The 20,223-nt window shown below is 28.2% G+C and overlaps 2 protein-coding genes across 2 annotated transcripts; both read right to left on the reverse strand.

Moving 5' to 3' along the window:
* Positions 1-9,489: 9,489 nt before the first annotated feature.
* LOC105115559 (cyclic phosphodiesterase-like) lies at positions 9,490-10,707 on the reverse strand. The gene is made up of 3 exons (XM_011012471.1): positions 10,307-10,707; positions 10,015-10,069; positions 9,490-9,910 (listed from the first exon to the last, which is right to left on the reverse strand). Exons 1-3 carry the CDS (start codon positions 10,613-10,615, stop codon positions 9,702-9,704), a joined length of 573 nt encoding a protein of 190 aa, XP_011010773.1. The 5' UTR covers positions 10,616-10,707; the 3' UTR covers positions 9,490-9,701.
* A 5,185-nt stretch (positions 10,708-15,892) lies between these two features.
* On the reverse strand, positions 15,893-16,602 carry LOC105115561 (zinc finger protein KNUCKLES-like). The gene has a single exon (XM_011012473.1). It carries the CDS (start codon positions 16,457-16,459, stop codon positions 15,893-15,895), a length of 567 nt encoding a protein of 188 aa, XP_011010775.1. The 5' UTR covers positions 16,460-16,602.
* Positions 16,603-20,223: the final 3,621 nt, after the last annotated feature.

A 20,223-nucleotide genomic window follows, 5' to 3' on the forward strand; every position in this document is an offset into this window, starting at 1 on the left:
TCTTCTTTTTTCTTTATTATTATTATTATTATTATTATTTGTACTATTATTATTATTATTATTATTATTACTATTACTACTATTATTGTTGTTGTTGTTGTTACTGTTGTTACTATTGTTGTTATTTATAATTTATACAATTAAACTCCCTTTGGTTCGACCTTGATCTTGCCGAATTATTTATTACTTCAACACTCCTATACTTGGGAGAAGATATCAATCTTTTGGTCGTGTCATGTTTTTTGTACCGTTGTTGGGGAGGTAAGTTCTTGTATAAATTATAGTATTTATTTTATTTTTTTTCACTTTTCTTGTATATAACTTTGTTTCTTTTCTTTTGTTTTCTTCTTCCTTTATTTTTTTTCCTTTTATTCTATTATTACACGTGCATGAGAGTGTGGTCATGTATATTAAGTGGTAGACTTTGTAGGGTATCCTCATCATTTTCAGAAAATATGACCGAAGAAGATAACCAATCCTTCATAATAGGAATTATGAGAATAACCGTGTTAGAACACTTAAAGATCACATGAATCCTATAAGAACAAGTGCATCATCATGCATAGTTTACCCCTCTGATACATCTCATTTCAATTTTAAGCCAGACATTATTCAAATTTTACTTTCTTTTCATGGCTTAGATTTAGAAAATTCATACTTGTATTTAAAGAAATTTGAAGAGGTCTGCAACACGTATAATGACTCAAATTATAACATGAATACTATCATATTAAAGCTTTTTCCTTTTTCATTAAAAGATAAAGCTAAAACATGGCTATAAAATTTGAGACCAGGATCCATTCGTGCTTGGGATGAAGTGCAACAACAGTTTTTAAAGAAGTTTTTCTCATCTCATAGAACAAACTCTTTTAAAAGACAAATCACCACTTTCCCTAAAAAACCAAGAGAAACATTTTACCAATGTTGGGATAGGTATCAAGACTTGCTTAATACTTTCCCTCATCATGGTTTCAAAACATAGAGATTGGTTTCACATTTTTATAAAGGCTTAACACCTAGAGATAAACAAATTGTTGAATTGATGTGTAATGAAATTTTTGAAGATAAAGACCTTGATGAAGCAATGGAGTACTTAGACTTGCTAGCTGAAAATGCTCAAAATTGAAACACCGCAGGTACTTATAAGGCACTGAGTAAAACTCAACCTCACACATCTAGTGGAAGTATATACAACCTTAGAGAAGATCATGACCTCATAGATACAATTCCTAAAGAATAAAATTGTGCATTACAAGTTCATCTAGCACATTAGTGCCAGACTTTTAGTCGTTTTGCACGACATTTCTTTGTAAAAGTGCTTTCACCTGTTCTAGGCATGTATGAATTAAAAGAATTGGAAGAGTCCCCTGATAATCATACCTTTGCTTCAATTAGCCAGTGAATATCTTCAGGAATTTCATGGTTTATTAATAACTTCAATCTTGCACACCTAGCTCGGTAAATTTTTGTATCTGAGGCAAAGTGTGAGAATACTTTTTCAATTTTTCAAGAGTGATGTCCATTTTTTAGATAAAAAGTGGAAACAAGATGCAAAAAAAAAAAAAAGAAGAAATAAGAAATTGAACAAATATATACACATATATCAGTTATCAAGGAAAACTAAAAGAACCGGCTTAAGAGTCACGGAGTGCTGTTATTCGTCATTTGACCGGTTTTGGAGAAAGACTTTAAAACATTGCTATTCTTTGGTTTCTCAATATCACAAGCCCCATATGGATACACATGTTTTATAATAAAAGAATTTCTCCATCTTAATTTTAGTTTTCTAGGAAATAAATAGAGTCAAGAATTATAAAGCAAGACTTTTTTACCAATATCAACTTTTTGATAATTTTCAAAAGTTTTGCAGAATGCATGTGAGGTCTTGAACATGATGGGCTAGTAAAATCCACATTGTAAAATTTTTACATCTAAGGTAAAGTGTGAAAATACTTTTTGAATTTTTCAAGAGTGGTGTCCATCTATTAGATGAAAAGTGGAAAAGAGATGCAAAAAAAAAAAAGAGAAGGAATAAGGAATTGAACAAATATATACATAGATATCAGTTATCAAGGGAAACTAAAAGAATTGACTTAAGAGTCACGGAGTGTCGTTATTCGTCATTTGACCGGTTTTGGAGAAAGACTTGAAAACATTGTTATTCTTTGGTTTCTCGATATCACAAGCCCCATATGGATACACATGTTTTACAATAAAATGATTGCTCTATCTTAATCTTAGTTTTCTAGGAAATAAATAGAGTCAAGAATTATAAAGCAAGACTTTTTCACCAATATCAACTTTTTGATAATTTTCAGAAGTTTTGCAGAATGCATATGAGTTTTTGAACATGATGGGCCAGTAAAATCCACATTGTAAAATTTTTACAATTGACTTTCTTGATGAGAAATGAACCCCATACACCTCAAAATGATAAAATTTAATAACAACACTTACCACCTTGTCAGGAATACATTTTTAAAATATTTAATCAGGATAATATTTGAATAAGTTAAGGTCATCCTATTAAAAGTTCTTCACTTCATTCAAAAACGTTTCTTTATATTGGGTACTCCAATGAGTTGGCAAATATCCTGAAACAAGAAAATTGATATGATTAGCAAACTAAGACATTAGACTAAGAGAAAGTAAGGATTCTTCAGGAAAGTAATCATCGATTGGTGGGATATCAGATGTCAAATCTATTGTCAATTGAGACAAATGATTCCTACCAATATTTCCGGTGCCTTTCTTATCTTTGATTTCTTCTTAAGAATAAATCATTGCAATTCTTTATATTCATCAAACTCAGTTTTACTTAACGTAGATTTGAATTGATCATAAACCAATTATTAATATGATCTACTTCTTGTAAATCATTATCATCTCCAAGTTGCTTGCAAATGTTAAAAATATTAATCTCCAATGTCATGTTTTCAAAAGATACCTTTATCAGGTCCACTTCTAAATTTAATCAATGCATTAGAAGTTGCTAGAAACGAATGTCCTAAAATAATAGAAAATAAATTATATGCTTCAACAGGTGATGTATCCAAAACAATAAAATCCACAGGATAAATAAATTAATCGACTTGTATTAATACATCTTCAACTATTTCTCTAGGTAATTTTATAGATCTATCAGTAAGTAAGAGAGTTACAAAAGTTAGTTTTAAATCACCTAGATTGAGACTCTGAAAAAATAAATATGAAAGTAAATTCACACTAGCTCCAAGATCAAGTAAAGCTCTTTCAATTTTATGTTCTCCAATAAAGCAAGAAATTATAGGATAATTAGGGTCTTTATATTTCAAAGTATTATTGTTTTGAAGAATGACATTTATTGTTTGGTTAAAAAGGCTTTCCTTTTTACATTCAGTTTTCTCTTCATAGTACATAGATCTTTAAAAAATTTAACATAAGAAGGTTCTTGTTTAATAGCATCCAACAAAGGTATATTGATCCTTACCTATTTGAAAATTTTAAAAATTTCAAAGTTGTGATTGGCTTTTTTTTATTTGGTCATAACATGAAGAAATGGAAGTGTTAACGAGAAATCAGTCTTTTCATTGTAATGTTCAGATTCAACCATTTCCATACCCTCAAATATTAACTCATCATTTTTCTCACAAGTTTCAAGAATGGGTTTTTCAATAACCTTACCACTATGGAGAGTAATGACTGATTTGAGTTGATCTATATGTTGGCTTTCAAAACTACTTGAATTCGAAATATATTGTCCCTTGGGATTTTGCTATGGTTGAGATGGAAACTTACCTTTCTCTTGAAAACTAAGAGTAGATATGAATTTTGCAAGAGTGTCTTTAAAATCTATCATGCTTTGAGTAAGTTAAGTGTTAGTTGTCTCTTGTTTTTCAATGAATGTATACATATTTCTTATGGGAGATGGAGCATAAGGAGATGTATCTCCATGAGAATTTTGGAAAATATGGTGTGCTTGAAATGGTGGCTATAAAGTTTATGCATCACTCTTCCAACTAAAATTTGGGTGATTTCTCCAACCAAGGTTGTATGTTTGCGAGTATGGGTTATGATTAGGCTTTTAAAAACTGTTTAAAGTATAGGCTTGTTCATGGAGGCATTCCTTAAAAGAAGGACAGCCATTGGCTAAGTGTTCATTGGTTTCATAAATTTAACACATAATGTCTTGAATAAATTTTAATTGACCACTCTTTTTCAATCATAGTGCCTCAACTTTTCTAGTTAAAGATGCAAATTGGGCTTGGAGATCATAATCTTCCTTAATGTTGTACATACCTCCACTAGATGTATGAAGTTGAGTTTTACCTAGAGCCTCATAAGTAATTGTAGTATCCTAATTTTAAGCATTTTCAGCTAGTAAGTATAGGTACTCCATTGTTTCATCAGGGTCTTTATCTTTAAAAGTTACATTGCACATCAATTCAATCATTTGTCTATCTTTCGATGTTAATCCTTCATAAAAATATGAAACCAATCTCCAAATTTCAAAACCATAATGAAAAGCAAGCCTCAATACCTATCCCAACATTGGTAAAATGTGTCTACTGGTTTTTGAGTAAATATAGTGATTTATCTTTTGAAAGAGTTTGTTCTGTGAGAGGAAAAAACTTCATTAAAAATTATTGTTGCATTTCATTCTAAGCACGAATGGATCTTGGTCTCAAATTTTATAGGATTGTTTTAACTTTATTTTTTAATGAAAAAGAAAACAACTTTAATTTGATTACGTTCATGCTACAATTTAAGTTATTATATGTGTTACAAACTTCCTTAAATTCCTTTAAATGCAAGTATGAATTTTCTAAATCTAAGCTATGAAAAGAAGGTAAAAGTTGAATAATGTCTGACTTAAAATTATATGCTTAATTATATGCTTAATTAGAACAATTAAACCCTTAATTATATGCTTAATAAATTTTTTGACAAGAATATTTAAAACTTTACACTATTTCAATTTATAATGTGATCTATACCAAGATAAACAGTAAAAAAATAAACAGCACAACACTGATTTCATTTAGTATATTGGATAATTAATTAATTTATAACTGCATAAAGCTTTTTGAGTCATGGACAAATCCTTGACAGCCTCAGCGCCATTCACCGGATCACTGATAACAGAAGATTTTCCCGCCTTATTCTCAGTAGCATCAGCTTTCTTTCCTTTTCAATGAAGATTCTTCTAAACCAGAATCCATTCCCAATACTGCTCCACGACTTCCAATCAGACAACTGAAGTTTTCGCCGGTAAAACTTTCTGAGAAGACATAAAGTTCTCTTGTTCAACCATTGAGACAGTATTCTCACAACATCAATCTTATGCTTTGTGATCATATTGCCCACATGATAAGCATACTAAATGCAGGCCTTGGCATTCAAGTCTCCAAACCCTTCTTCTCATACAAAATTAAAAAATCAAGAGCTTCCGGTGGTCAAATTCAACATGACAATTCTATAGTCTCGTCGATAACCCTAAAAAAATTAATAAAAAAAACTGATTATTAAAAAATTAATTATTTTTTTATTTAGTTTAGTTTTTATTAAAAAAATAATGAAACTTGTTTTCTATAAAAAAAAAAAAACTGAAACCAGTTCAAACTGATCAGTTTTATTAGATTAGGTTCGATTATTTTAGAAAAAAATTGATTTTTTTCAGTTTAACTTGATTATTTTTTAATTTTGCTTGGTTTTTTGTTTGGGTTTAGTTCAATTTTTTCAGTTTCGGTCTTATAAAACTAAAACCGGACCAAACATATTAATTTTTTAAAAATTTTAATTAATTTAATTAGTTTTTTTATTTTTTTTCTCACCACTAAAAGAAAATTCAATAACCCACCATATCAAAACCCTTTTACCAATAAATAAATCAGTCGCCCCTTATTTTCTTGAGCTAAGAGCATCCACACACGCCTTAATTGAGTGCTGAATTGTGTTGGCTTAAAATATCAAATCTGGACAATATTGGCTGAGGTATTCAATTTCTTCGTCTTCTTCTTCTTCTTCCTCTTCTTCCTAGGTTTATCAATTTGTTAATTTTTGTCCTGAAATTGAGAGAATTTATTTGGTTCTCTACAGTCTATGAAAGGAAGGAAAAGAAAGTGGGGTTATCATTGGACACTTGGATTGTTGCTCGTATAATTGGAAGAACTTAAATGTTAGTTTCTATTATCTTAATCTATCATATGTAATCTAGAAGAAATACATGTGTAATTGGTAGAACTTAAATGTTAGTTTCTGTTATCTTAATCTATCATATGTAACCTAGAAGAAATACATGTGTAATTGGTAGATCTCGAATCATGAACCTACTTTTGTTTTGGTGGGGGATGAGTGAGAGGGATAGTCAGTTGAATTATATATTCTTTATTTTAATTTTATTTGCCTATGTAATTGCATTTATTTATTTATTATTATTTATTATTTATTATTTATTTTTATTCCGTTGTATCAAGCCACCAATTTATTTACTTTTTAAAGTAAGGGGTTTACAATAGTGGCTATGCTAGTTCCAGGCATACCTAAATTTTATGCAACATAAAAGGGATGTTAAAGCGACGTTAAAGTGACGCAAGTGTTCTTCAAAAAGCAATAACAAATTTAAAACTTCAGCTAATATAAAAAAAATTATAAAACTCATTCAAAGCAAACTAGATAAAATTATAAAATTTAATTATCAAATAACTTGATATTAAGATTTAAAAAAATAATTAAAAAACAATTAAAATAAATATTTAAATTAATTTAAGTTAATCAACTAACTCTGCGGCTATCTGTATATTATTAAGATAGCCTTATATAAAGGAAAATGAATAAAAAAGCAAGAAGATCAATTCCTACTATATCAAATTTTAAAGGATAAAATTGAATATTTAAAAAAAAAACCTTAAAAAAACTAAAATCAACTTCTATTAACTTTCGAATCCTATAACCTTGATCATTAGTCATGGATTAACCCTATATGAGGCAAACCCTAAAAACTAACTAACCAAAATTTTAAATTGATAAAATATTGAGAAATAAAATTGAAAAAAGAATGCAATAAAAAAAAATTCAAAACATAAGAAATACTAATATAAAGAATAAGGACTAAATTTGATATAAAAATAATTTGAAATCAAATGGTAATAGATGAAATTGAAAAAATATATTAGGAAATGAATAAAAAGAACAATAAAAAAAAGGACTAAATTTGATATAAAAATTAAATAAAACCAAATGATAAGAGATAAAATTAAGGAAAAAGATAAAAATAAAAAATAAAACAAAATAAATTATAGCAATTGAAAAAAAAAAAAACCAAATTATATATAAAAAATATATGAAATAACATCTATATATTTTAGGAAAGAGAAGAAAAAAAAAAAGGTTCATCAAAGCTCAACCATTTAATCATTTAACCATTATGCACATATATCGTACCACCAAAAAAAAATTATTATGGGAGCTTCCAACATCATCATAGAAGACAATGTTTGGATGTAAAACGACATCACATACATTGCTGAAAGGTGCAAGTGTCCCTCTAGGTGGCATCTATATTAGATACATTAATCATTTATTTTTTTAAATTATATTTATAATAATTAAAAATTTAAATTGCTCTTATCAATTAAAAAAAATTAATTTGAAAATAAAAAAACCTCCTCGGTGCAACGTTGACTACATTTATTTTTAAAAGTAGTAAGTTTTTATATTGTGTTTTCAAAATATAAAAAAAAAAACTGAATTCCTCCTAATAAATCTTTTAAATAATTTTGCTATAGTTTTTATATTATGTATTTAAAAAGTAAAAAGATAGAATTGTCCCATCAATCTTTTAAAGTTTTTTGCTTTTAATGGTGATAAGGTCTTTACTCTACTATTCCAAAAGGTGAATAGACTAAATTGTTCCATTTGATCTCATAATAATAAATGGATCATGCCGGAAAAATCATAACACTTCTAATTGCAAGTGCATTAATTTTTTTAGTGGAAAGATAAAATAGTAATTATACTATTATGTTGAATAATGATATGTAAATTGCATTTTAATTTTTAAAATTATATTATTTTATGAGTTAAAACATGTTTTTTGTGTTTAATCGTTTAAAAAAATCGATAAAATTAAATTAAAATCAAATAAAAACATTAAAATCAAGGAAAATCGTGAAAAATTATGATTTCAGGGCTAATTTCACGATTTTAACAAAACTGAAGCTAAATGTTCCCCTCATTGCTCCAGCTGTTCGATGTTTATTGGCTGTGTAAATGCACAGTCACGCGGTCTTCACTCGCTGCAGAACATGTGAATTTTGTCTGCATGCTATCAAGAAATGGAGGTCAGAAATCAAGGCTGCCGATATTAAAGTCAAGGCAATACTATTAAATTCCAATTTAATTCATATATTTTCCCTATATCTTTTACTTTTCTTTGTTATGTTATTTTGGCTATTCATTCACCTTGAATTACTTATGTTTTTTAATGGTACGATAGCAAGTAGAAGAGATTTTATAAATATAAATTAAATATAAAAATAGTAATGAAATAATTTAAAAAATTATATCTATTAATGATAGGTTGATTCACAAAACTCATAATTAAAAGTTTAACTTGTGTTAAATTTTAATTTATACAAATAAGAATAATTTTAATAAATTTGGTTATTTCAACTATAATTTTAACCATTTATTTAACGCGTTCAAATTTGATCAAAACTCAATTAAGTTAAATCAAATAATTTTTTAAAAAATAAAATTATGTTGTTGAATTATGTTTGAATTTTTTTTTTAAATATGTATTTTTAAGTGCTTGAATTATGTATAAATTTTTATTTAAAGTATAAATATTTTATTAATATATTTTAAAAAATTTATGATTTTATGATTTATTTTTATAATTTTAATTTATATTTTATTTTATGTCATATTAAAATAATGGTTTTAACAACCTTTGTATGTCTACAGACAAGTGAATTTTCTATGCCAATCATTTTTTTAAAAAAAAATAATTTTAATTTTGCAGCGCTGCTTGCACATTCGCAAAACCGAAAGATTTTGACTACAGTCACAAATGGTGCCCCTGCGGGAAGGAAGCGTGCATTAAGAGACGAACAAAGCGTTTTATATAGAAGTCAAGTCTGGGGGAGAAATGCCTTGCTTTGTTACGGGAGAAAAGAGAGAGTGATCCTTGTAGAAACATTCTAGCTAGGCTAGCCGACCAATCTACTCATGGGTTTGATTCTGAAGTTCAAACATTTGAAGTTTGATTCTTCTGCAGTGTACACACTGTATTTTGATCTGATACTCGATCCTGATTCTCAAATAATTAAGTCTGGAAATGGCATCGTGGAACCTCCTGGTATGATCCAAATTGTTTCATGAATTTCAGTGTGTTGAATATCATGAGTACCCATGGATTGCCAACTTCTTTTCAATTTTTTATTGTCAATCAGAGAAAGTTGTCTGGTCATTGTTTCATTTCAGAAGTTCCTTCGGTTTTCATTTATAGTTTTGTATCAAGCCTCAACCGCGAGGAGAGTGAATCAAATTAATGTTATTCTCAATAAACATACAAGCTAGTACATAAAATTTCCCACACAACCAAGTCCACCGGAAATAAAATTGCATACCTAACCAAAGTACTCATGCAGCTGAAGAGCACTTGGTAATTTGGTATATCTTATTCTAAATTCATGCATCAAGAAAGAAGAATTGAATACCTAGTTGGGGCTAAGGCTGCATTCAGCAATCTGCCTCCATGATTCCAAAGTTCCTTTGTCTTTACGGTCTGTTTTCCACAGTGCCAGGCGACTTATCTGGAAGTTCTGGCCATCGATGCTCTCATCAAGAACATAAGCTTTTTCTCGAGCTTTATTCTTCTCATCTTCTGTAAGAGTCCCGTAAAGGAGGCTAAGATGGGGCATATACCCTACAAAGATAATTTATGGTTATAGGCTCAAAAACATTATTGCTCGATTTATGCTTCCCATATTCTTATGTCACGACTCTAAGCATAAAAGCAAGAACACTTACGATTAGACCTCTTGTACCCAAAATACCTACAGCAGTGTTCACTTGCATCCATTACCTGGAAGAGTATTAGGTAATTATCAATTTATCATACATATACAACTGTAAAAGAAAAAGGTATTATCAGAGAACAAGGATGTGGTTACCTAAATGCATCTGAAACAAGATTAGGGAACAAGAAAAGAGAAAAATACCATCAATTTCGAAAGAATTACCTTAATGCATCTGAAACAAGATTATAGATCAAGAAATTAGAAAAATACCATCAATTTCTAAAGAACGTTTTCAGACCCACCTCAGGCGTTGAATGGAAGAGCAAATAAAGGCATTGGGAGGGAAAAGCCCCAGAAACTACAAGATCAGCCTTAGCATGATAAGCCTTGAGCCCTTCACAGGCCGACTTAAACTTCTTCAAAGCATCCTCCTCTGTTAAGCTCGTAGCACCCACAACAGTTATATGTGGTGGGATCTCTGGCCCACCAAACTCTGATCTAAGAGCCCCCATCAACTTTTTCAGCTTTTCTCCCACAACTTCAGGTGGAATTGCCCACACTGAATAATCATTCTTTTCAGCAACAACACTTGTTTCATTGGCGATATCCATGATGATGAGTGCAGGGGTACTCTTTTACAGCCTTATCGGGTTTGTTTCCGAGTCCTGGTAGGACTCCGAATATAAATAAATGGATAAACCAGTTTCCTCTAGTCTAGCGCTTGTAAGTCAAGCCACCTGATTTGATTTTAGCACTTCTTTTTATTTTTCTTTTTTTCCCGAGAGCATTAGAGAATAAATTAAAAAGAATGCCAAAACATGTGGAAAACCCACAGTATATGTTTTTATTTATTGTAGATTATTACAATTTTGATTTTGAGAAATCCTCTCAATAAATTGTTTTTTTATGGGTAAAACGACAATTTTCTTTGGTTTATTTGTAAATTTTGAATTGTAATGGGATGTCTTAATTTTTTCATTATTTTTTTCATAGATAAATAATTTTGTTACCTTTAAAAGCAAATTATCATTATACTATGGTTTAGGATTTTTTAGACATTTAAATTTTTAAAAGCTGATTTGAGGAGGTAGCTTGTGATTTCAAAGTGATTTTTTTTTGGTAAACATGTTTGGGTCTTGAGAATATAGTATTTTTAAAAGACAAAAAAACACAAACAATTGCTAATGCAAATATTGTGTGCGTCATTATATTAGCTGCTTCGCCGCTTTTAGACGGCACGTGTGGCTGGCTCATGTGCTAAAAAAATATTAGTTCATTGTGTCATTCAATTCATCATGGCCTTATCTTTCTTCCTAAGCGGCGCATATAGTCGCAAAATCTCCGGTGTATTAACAACATTTTTTTTTCTTTTTACTCTTATAAACTTTTGCCAGGCCTTTCATATTTTTATATTAATCCTTCAAGTTATTTCTCTTTTGATTTTGTTCCTTATATTTTGATTTCAATTTTTCTTATTTTAATTCATTTCTCAATTTGGTTTTCTTTTTCATTTGCACCCTTCTTTAATTTATTTTGTCTATTAGATATGATCTTTATTTTTTTTTTTACTTTTTTAAGATAGTTTATGAATCTTTTTTTTTTCAATTTCACCCTTGTATTTTTTTCTCCTTTCATATTTGATGCTCATTCCTTCTTTTTTCTTTGGTTAGTTTTTTAATTTAGATTTTTTTTCAATTTCATGATTTAGTATTAAATTGGTTAACAATTGAAATTCTTAATTGAACCCGGGTTCTCAATTTTACGGGTTGCAAATTTAAAATACTAACCTAGTCCTAGAAGATTCATCTAAATCAATTAGTATGGGTTAAAACAATAAATTTATTGATTTTCCTACAATGGCTTTCATGCTCACCTACCTTCAATTATTGTGGATTACCCATTTTTAATTGATTGAGGTTATTGTTTTCTTTTTTTGTAATAAATTTAAGTTACTGATTAGTACTTAAAAGTGTATTTTTATCAAGATTTTATATCATCATTTTACACTTGAAGTATCAATAACTCCTTAATTAAAGCATGTTTTATAATAACATATCTAATAATATAAGATACTTTTAATTTGTGGCAAATGTTTATCTTAAATGCAGGCCTATCAGATAAATGGAAGGATTAATTGATGAGTTTAAATACTGAAATTGAAAGGACAAAAAAATGACCAAACTTAGAAAAGAGATGCTGGTACAGTCCAAACTGAAATACTGTTCGATAATTAGGTCATATTTGGAGTTGTAGATCTCGACTTTAGGTTTACTTTATATGGATAGAAAGGTAAGACATAGACTTACAACTTTCATTTAGAGTTCAAGATTTAGAAAGGCCGTTTTCACGTCTAAATTGTACCAACAATGAAGAAGTCTAAATCTATCTTACAACCCAGATATTGTTCAGTGTTCAACCCGTATCTAGATTTTTTGGAGTCCAAATGACCTTGATGTTTTTTTTTTTTGGAAAGCTGAGATAATTTCCTACAACTTTTCATATGGAGGTCTGGTTTAAATTATGACGTTATCAATGACTTTTTGAAAAGATAAGAAGATAAGAATTGTCACCAAGTCAACAGTTCGCCACCCACTCAATAATTAGTTATCAAACAATGGTTCTCAATTTTAACCTATAAAAAGAGACATTTGTCATGCATTTAGACATCTTGGTTTCCAGATCAAGATCATGCTCTTACTTTCTCTCTTTATATTTTTATAATGTTTAAATTTATTTTCATTAATATCTTGTTTATGTCTTTCATTTCCTTTTATTTACTTAGTTAACTTTTATCTTATTTATTTATGTTTCTCTCTTTCACTATGTTTGGTTAAGTTTATTATGTCAAGGTGAAAATGTTACACTAATGGTGTAAGAATAAGTATAGTGTAAACTTAACATGGACTTTGTATCAAACATGTTTTGTATTTGTTATCTTGTTCACTTTTAATGCTTTAATTGTTAAATGATTAATTTAGATTTTATGTTGTAGAACACTTAATACAACAAATACTTGGCACTTTTATAGTTCAACCATATGGTATAACCTACACATATGATATAAAAGGAACTTGATTTATTGTTAACATAAATTATAATCATGAATGCTTGACGATATTCGAATAAGATAACTAATGTAATTATGTTAATAATTTATAATCTAATTGGAACCTCCTTTGTGTGTGGTTTCCATTTGAGTACTAAGAGTTTATACTATACTTGTTTGAAATACTATTAGTAGATCCTCTAACCTTGATATTTGTTATTATCATTGTTTAATTTTTACATTGATCTTCCATCTCAAAGTTCTTATCAACTTTCTTTTTCTTCTTTTTCTTCTTCTTCTATTATTATTACTATTATTATTATTATTCTTGTTATTGTTGTTGTTGTTTTGTTGTTATTTATAATTTATATAATTAACCTTTCTATGATTCGACCCTAGTTTTGCTGGATTATTTATTACTTTGATACTTATGTACTTGTGCACAGCTTCCTCTATATTTAGGACATCCTAAGTTATCGATAAACACTTGTGCACTTCTATAATAACTTTATAACTCTTTAATCCAATCATTGTAGATAATATCTCATCATTATTTCAACAACAATTTCACATCTCTTTTGAGTATTAAAAATCATTGGAAATGAAATAAATAAAACAACTTTCAAACCATAACAAAATAATAAACATTAATAACTTGAATAACTTGAGTTAGCTTTACAGGTGTAAGAAGATAAAAATATTTAGAGCACATATTATAAATTCATAATCTATTTATTTACAAACTCAAAAGATACAAGATGCATTAATGTTTATCATCATTAGTTATAGCTAAAAAAGAAATTTATAATATCAAGATACTATTTCTAGTGCTTTGAAGTTGAATATAAAACAAACGATTAACATTATAATATAACCAATTATATATCATCACAGCTATTAAAAGGTTTTTTATACAAAAGTTAAAATTTTGTTGATTTTCTATCTTTTCAACCAATCATTTTCATACTTAAATTTATTGATTAATCAATTTCCTCGTTGTTCTTACAATTAATCAGATTACAATTTTATAAGTGTTTATACTTCAATTATCTCACTTAGATGTAAATCTATCTTTCATTCCATAACTTAGATATAAATCTATCTTTCCATCCCATAGCTTATCTTTGTCAATCCATGTGTCATGATCTCAATGCCATTATTTTCATTAGTTATATCAATCCAAGTGCATACTTATAGTTTTCAAACAATATAAATAAATACTTTAGTACAATCCCAACAAATGTTTAATTTACTATATAAATCCATAAAATATAACTTAAATGCAAATTATATCGGTCTTTATTTTATCCTCTACAATCATGTCAGTCTACCATCTTTTTCATTCACTAAATATGGCTCCAGTAATTAAAAAATCATGGTCTAAGTTTTTGAATCCTAAAAACCTAAATGTGAACAATTTGTTCATCCAAAAACATGAAAACATATATATTTTATTAACCTCTATAAAATCATTTATAACAAAAAAAAAATACTTTAATTGCTTTAAAAGCTCAAAATCAAATGAAACAAAAAATCTTTTTAAGCTTCAATCTGGCTACTTTTTTCTGCATCATTTCAAGTTAAAACTACCTACATTGAGTTTATGTTTCAAAATCAAATTCATATATATCAAAATCGAAGTAATTGGTAATGAAATTTGGGATTAAATAAAAAAATTCAAAGATACAAAGGATTAAATGTAAAAAAATTAAAAATAATGCGATTAAAGTATATATTTGCAAGCCTCTTGAACTACATACATGGGGGAAAGGATATTATTTTTTCTTCAATATCAATTTAGATCCATGCTTTTTTAATTTTGTTTTTTGCAATTATTAAAAACTCTTTCATGTAAAATTAACATGGCATTCAATTCTAAATAACACTTGACATCTCGGTCACATGATAATACGTAATTAAAAAAGATAAAAAAATCTAGGACAATCAAAGAATAATTATTAAGGACTAATTTAAAAAAATAAGTTCGATGATTACATTAAAACAAATCTAAAATTTAAGGGGCTTTAGAAAGAAAATTAGCCAAGTGAACAATAGTGGAAAAAATTAACGGTTTTTTACATATATAGTAATTTTACTACCAATCTCATTTAGTTCTTGTTAATTATTAATTGTGAATTTAATGTTATTAAGAGTAATATTACTCATCATTTATATGCTAATTAATTTCCACCAAACTTTTAGATTCTTGGTAACATCCTGCCCAAATATGATGGTTCTTACGAAACTTCTAGAGCTTCTCTTTAATTTTCAAAAAAAGGAGAAAAAAAAATGAAGAGAATATTTCCCACGTTTAAATTACAGCTTGCTGGGGAAATTAAGGAATCTGTAAATCAGAAATAAACTGATCTATGAACAAAACCCAGCCACACCACCATTAAAGGACAAAAAAAATAACAGAAGGATAAAAATAGAAACCATTTCAACAAAGACTAATTAGCTTTGAAAGAGCAAATCCTATGGCTGTCATTAAATCAGCATAATGATCAATATTAATAAACATAATTTATCAGTTGCTTGCTAGTCAATGAGAGAAACCTCGCCCGAAAATCCAACCCCGGTCACAGAAGGGCATTTTCGGGACAGTACAAATTAAAGAGAGAGAAGATGAAAAAAAAACAACAACAAAATCTGGCTCAAACAAAAACACGACAGAAGAGAGATATCAAGATAAACAAGCACCGTCATCGTATCATATGAGCTACAATCTAATTAATAGCATAATTAAGTATGTTAATCTCTTTCACTACTTGTAAAGCTAATCACACTTTCAAAGCCCATCTGAAAAACCACCTTTGAAGAACATGAAGAAACGATATATAGCTTATAAACGGAGGGTAAGGTCAATTTTTGCAGTGACGACATTAGGATCATCATCAGCTGCTGAAAGATCATTACGATAACCAGTATCATGTTCAAGAGAAGTAGTAGCTGCAGACCCGTCATAAAGCATACCATACTGAGGAACCGAAACATAGACACCTGAGGAAGGCAATGGAAACTGGTAGTTTCTATTCATCACGGGGTCAAGCGCCTGAAGCTGGTGGTATTGGTTCAAAAATGTTACTGCTGGAGGACTGGTTGTTTCTGGGTGGTTATGGTTAACAAATGATGAATGTTTCCTCAAAGAGGGGTCTGTTGAGATAGGAGTGTTGAGGGTTTTGTTGTTTCTGCGTTGAGCGGCTCTTTCACGTCTGTGGGCATTTTGATGGCCACCGAGAGCTTGAGGGGTGTAGAACCTGCGCGGACAGAAAAGGCATTGAAAGTGACGATAAGATGAGGGATATATGGGTAGGTTTGTTGAGCTCTTTTTTGTGGGCGTTGAAGTAGAAGAGGGGTGCTGTTGGTGTTGATGGTTGAGGAAGTTGTGCATTAATGATGGGTCTGCCATTGTTGTTTCAGAGAGAAGAGAAGAGATTAGAGTGCGGGGGGGCAGCGAGGGAGAGAAGGAGGTGAGGTTTTCATGGGGTTTAAGGTTTTTGTTTGTACGTGTAGAGAGAACGGAGGGTTATGATTGGTTGTGAATAAATGGACGGAAACGCCCCCTCTTTGTTTTCTTACACACGGGCTGTTTTCAGCATTTATTGGTTTTTTTTAATTTTAATTTTAATTTCCTACGTGGAAGATGTTGGTGTTTTTAACGACATATCTCTAATTAATTAAGACTGTGATTTTAGTTATCCCATTATAATATATAATGGGAAAACAAAACGTAAATATATTGAATAGTTACATGAAGTCATGGGTGCATTTGCCATCCAATTGCTCAAATCATGCCACTTTCCTAATTAAGTAATATCATTATGACAAGACATTAAAAGGTTGTTATTCTAGGCCGGCTGGCATCGTCATCATTCTTAGTATTTTCAGATTGTATGTTGATGTTAAAAATGATTCTAGGCCGGCTGGCATCGTCATCATTCTATATTTTTGTCTTTTATTTTTATTTTCATTAAAGTTTTATTATTTTTATACCCATCTTTATTTATATCAAAGTTAAGTGGTGTTCCTAATTGAAGCCGCATCTGTTTTTTTATTAAGATTTAAAGAAATAATCTTATTTTAAATTTATTTTTTAGTATTTTCAGACTGTATGTTGATGTTAAAAATGATTTTTTAAAAAATAAATAACATATTATTTTAATATATTTCTAAATATAAAATATTTTAAAAATAATATGTATCTGAATTTTGTATGTCTCCTTTCTTACTAGAAAGGGCAAGATTTACTTTATTTTATATTTAATTTTTATTAAATAAAATAAATAGATCATATAAAATTGAATATTTTATATTTATTAAATATTTTTTTATAAAAGTAATCTTGTAAATCATTTTACATGTAAATCTTAAAAATCATAAATATATTAAATTATATATAAACTCGAGTATAAAGGTCATTATGATATTATATTGACCAAATAAATTGAGTAATTTTATCCGCATCCACCTCTACTTCAATTTAAAAAAAAAAAAACATTTCTCCACACCCACTTTTATTATAGGATATGGAGATGAACCTCGAAAAAATAATAACTTAAAATCTCCGCATCATATTATGGGATTGGAAAAAACTCGGTGATTTGAGCATGTGTTCGAGTAAAACGGTCCAATGTCTAGCTCACATGCTATATCTAACAAGAAGAAGAAGAAGAAGAAGCTAGGACTGCTTTTAGCTCATTTCAGCTGGAGTGCTTCTAGGGCATTCCTTAATCTTCATCAAGCACATGAAAGACGAGAAGAAAGAATTGTTTTTTATATATATATATATTTGATCATTGTAATTTTTGCCATCTCTAAACTTTCTAATTTTTTCATATTTGATCCTTGTAATTTTTAATTTTTGACATTTCAATCCTAAAATTTTATTTTTCTCATGTTTAAATCTTTAGATATTGAGAGATAAGAGAAAGATATTAGGAAAAAAAAAAAGAGAGAAATATTTTGGTTGGTCATATTATGCTCATAAAATAATCAATTTTGATATTAAAAGGATTATTTTATAAAAGGAAATCTGATAAGAATGATTGAACTTTTAATCATGTCAAGTAAAATAGATTACAATTCATAATTTTTTTATATTTAATTTAATTTGAGTTTTGAGCTAATTAGAGAGTATTTTAAAATTAAGAATAATATTATTGAGATTCATTTATATATCTATATATATATATAGAGAGAGAGAGAGAAAGAGTTAAAATTTGAGTTTTATGATCTAAATTGCTTAAACATTGATTTTTAAGCCATTAGAAATGACTATAATTAAAATTTAGGTTTTATTATGTAAATTGCTTAGACATTGATTTTTGAGCCATTAGAAATTACTATAATTTGTTGTAATAGATTATATATTATTTGTTAAGATGCGTGTGGTTTTTTCTTTAAGGTCAGATAAAAAAAGTTTGGTTTTTAAATCTAGGAGCACCTGGGTAAATTTTTTTTTTTTACAATATTCTAAAATAAAAAATTTTCAAATAAAATAATTACAATGATATTTCTGAAAGTCATATGATTATACTATACTTTTTAAATGGTAATCTTAGAGATTTTTAAATAATAATATTATCAATTATTTTATGAATGATTATATATGAACTTAATATGCATAATGTTTTGTGAAAAACATTCGTCATGCATTTTCAATGAGAATGAATGTTTTTATTTATTTATTAATTTACCATGGAGAGGTTTTTATACAATTTTCTCAAATTAATTATTCCTATATTATCACATATTAGCATAGAGATTATCAAAAAATAATTTTATTGCTTTTTTATTTGAACTTGTTTTTCAAGTCATGATAAATTTTATTAAAAAGATATGATTAATAAAAATATATATAAGTTATTTTCTACATGGATTTATTAAATTAATTATTCTTTTATTTTTTATATATTCATGTATAAATTATAAAAGAATGTTTTTTAGATTGAAGCTTGCTTTTTTTTATTATGATAATTTTTTATTTTTTTGAAAAAGGATTTTATTAAAAAAAACATGTTTTTATCAAAAAAAAAGAAATACATGAATAGGGAATGGGAGTTTTTATTAAAGGGATAATTTTTTCTTTTTAATTTAAATCAATGAAATTCTTACGAGTATTTATTTTAATTACCTTAAGTTTCAATTCAAAAGATCATGTTTCTAATAAAACATCCATTTTTCCACAAAAAAAAATATAAATGTTTAAGTAGGAAAGAAGAAATTTGACTAAATTTCTTTTTTCAAAATATATATTTTTGTTGATTGTTTTATATTTTTTTAATTTCCACAAAATTCAAAAAAAAAAAAATCGAAAAGGCCTTGAAGGACCACCATACTATTATCTCAACTACTTTAAAAATAATATAATTGATTTCTATTTTTTATTTGAGTACCTAATCTTTATTTGTATCTATTTGAGTTACAATTTTATTATTATTATTTTTTTCAACTTGTAGGTCTCACGCATCGAAATCCAGAATGACCTTCTCTACATGTTGAGATTGCTTGGGGATATTCCATGCAGCAACTGTGTCCACTTCCATTAAATTCACTTTTTAAGTTCCCCATATATATGCCCAGAAGAAGCCATAGAGACCTTCTGGCCCAGGAATGTCTGCATTGATATTAACAGCCATGAAGGACAAATAAAATAGTTGGAGGGTATAGTTGAATTAATTAATTTTTAAATTTATTTTTAAAAATTATTGATTTAAATATTATAAATTTTATGATTATTATAAATTTATATAATTATTAATTTCAGTAATCATGAAATTAATTGAGACACAAAGAAGTTAACTCGGATATATATATATATATATATATATATAAAAGCACATAGACCATGGACATGCATGCTTACAATTGATTACATCATAGAATTAAAGCAGCAATCAATTAACAGAATTTTCGTGAGTTTTGATTGGAAAGAATTAACATATATCATTCTCTAGGGAGGTGATAGTGATCGGTGAACATCAAGGAGCTGAATGCCAAAACGGAACAAATTGCTCATGGTGCATCTATTCCCATAACAAATTTTGATGGGTTGGCCTCAAAATCTCGCCAGAATTATATGTACAAACTCAAAAAATAAATCAAGGATAAAATTGGCTAAAGGAATAGAATAACAAATTGGAGAAATGCTTAATCATATAAAGATAAATAGAG

Source organism: Populus euphratica, unplaced genomic scaffold, assembly GCF_000495115.2.
Source record: "Populus euphratica unplaced genomic scaffold, PopEup_1.0 scaffold736.1, whole genome shotgun sequence".
Taxonomy (NCBI): Eukaryota; Viridiplantae; Streptophyta; class Magnoliopsida; order Malpighiales; family Salicaceae; genus Populus; species Populus euphratica.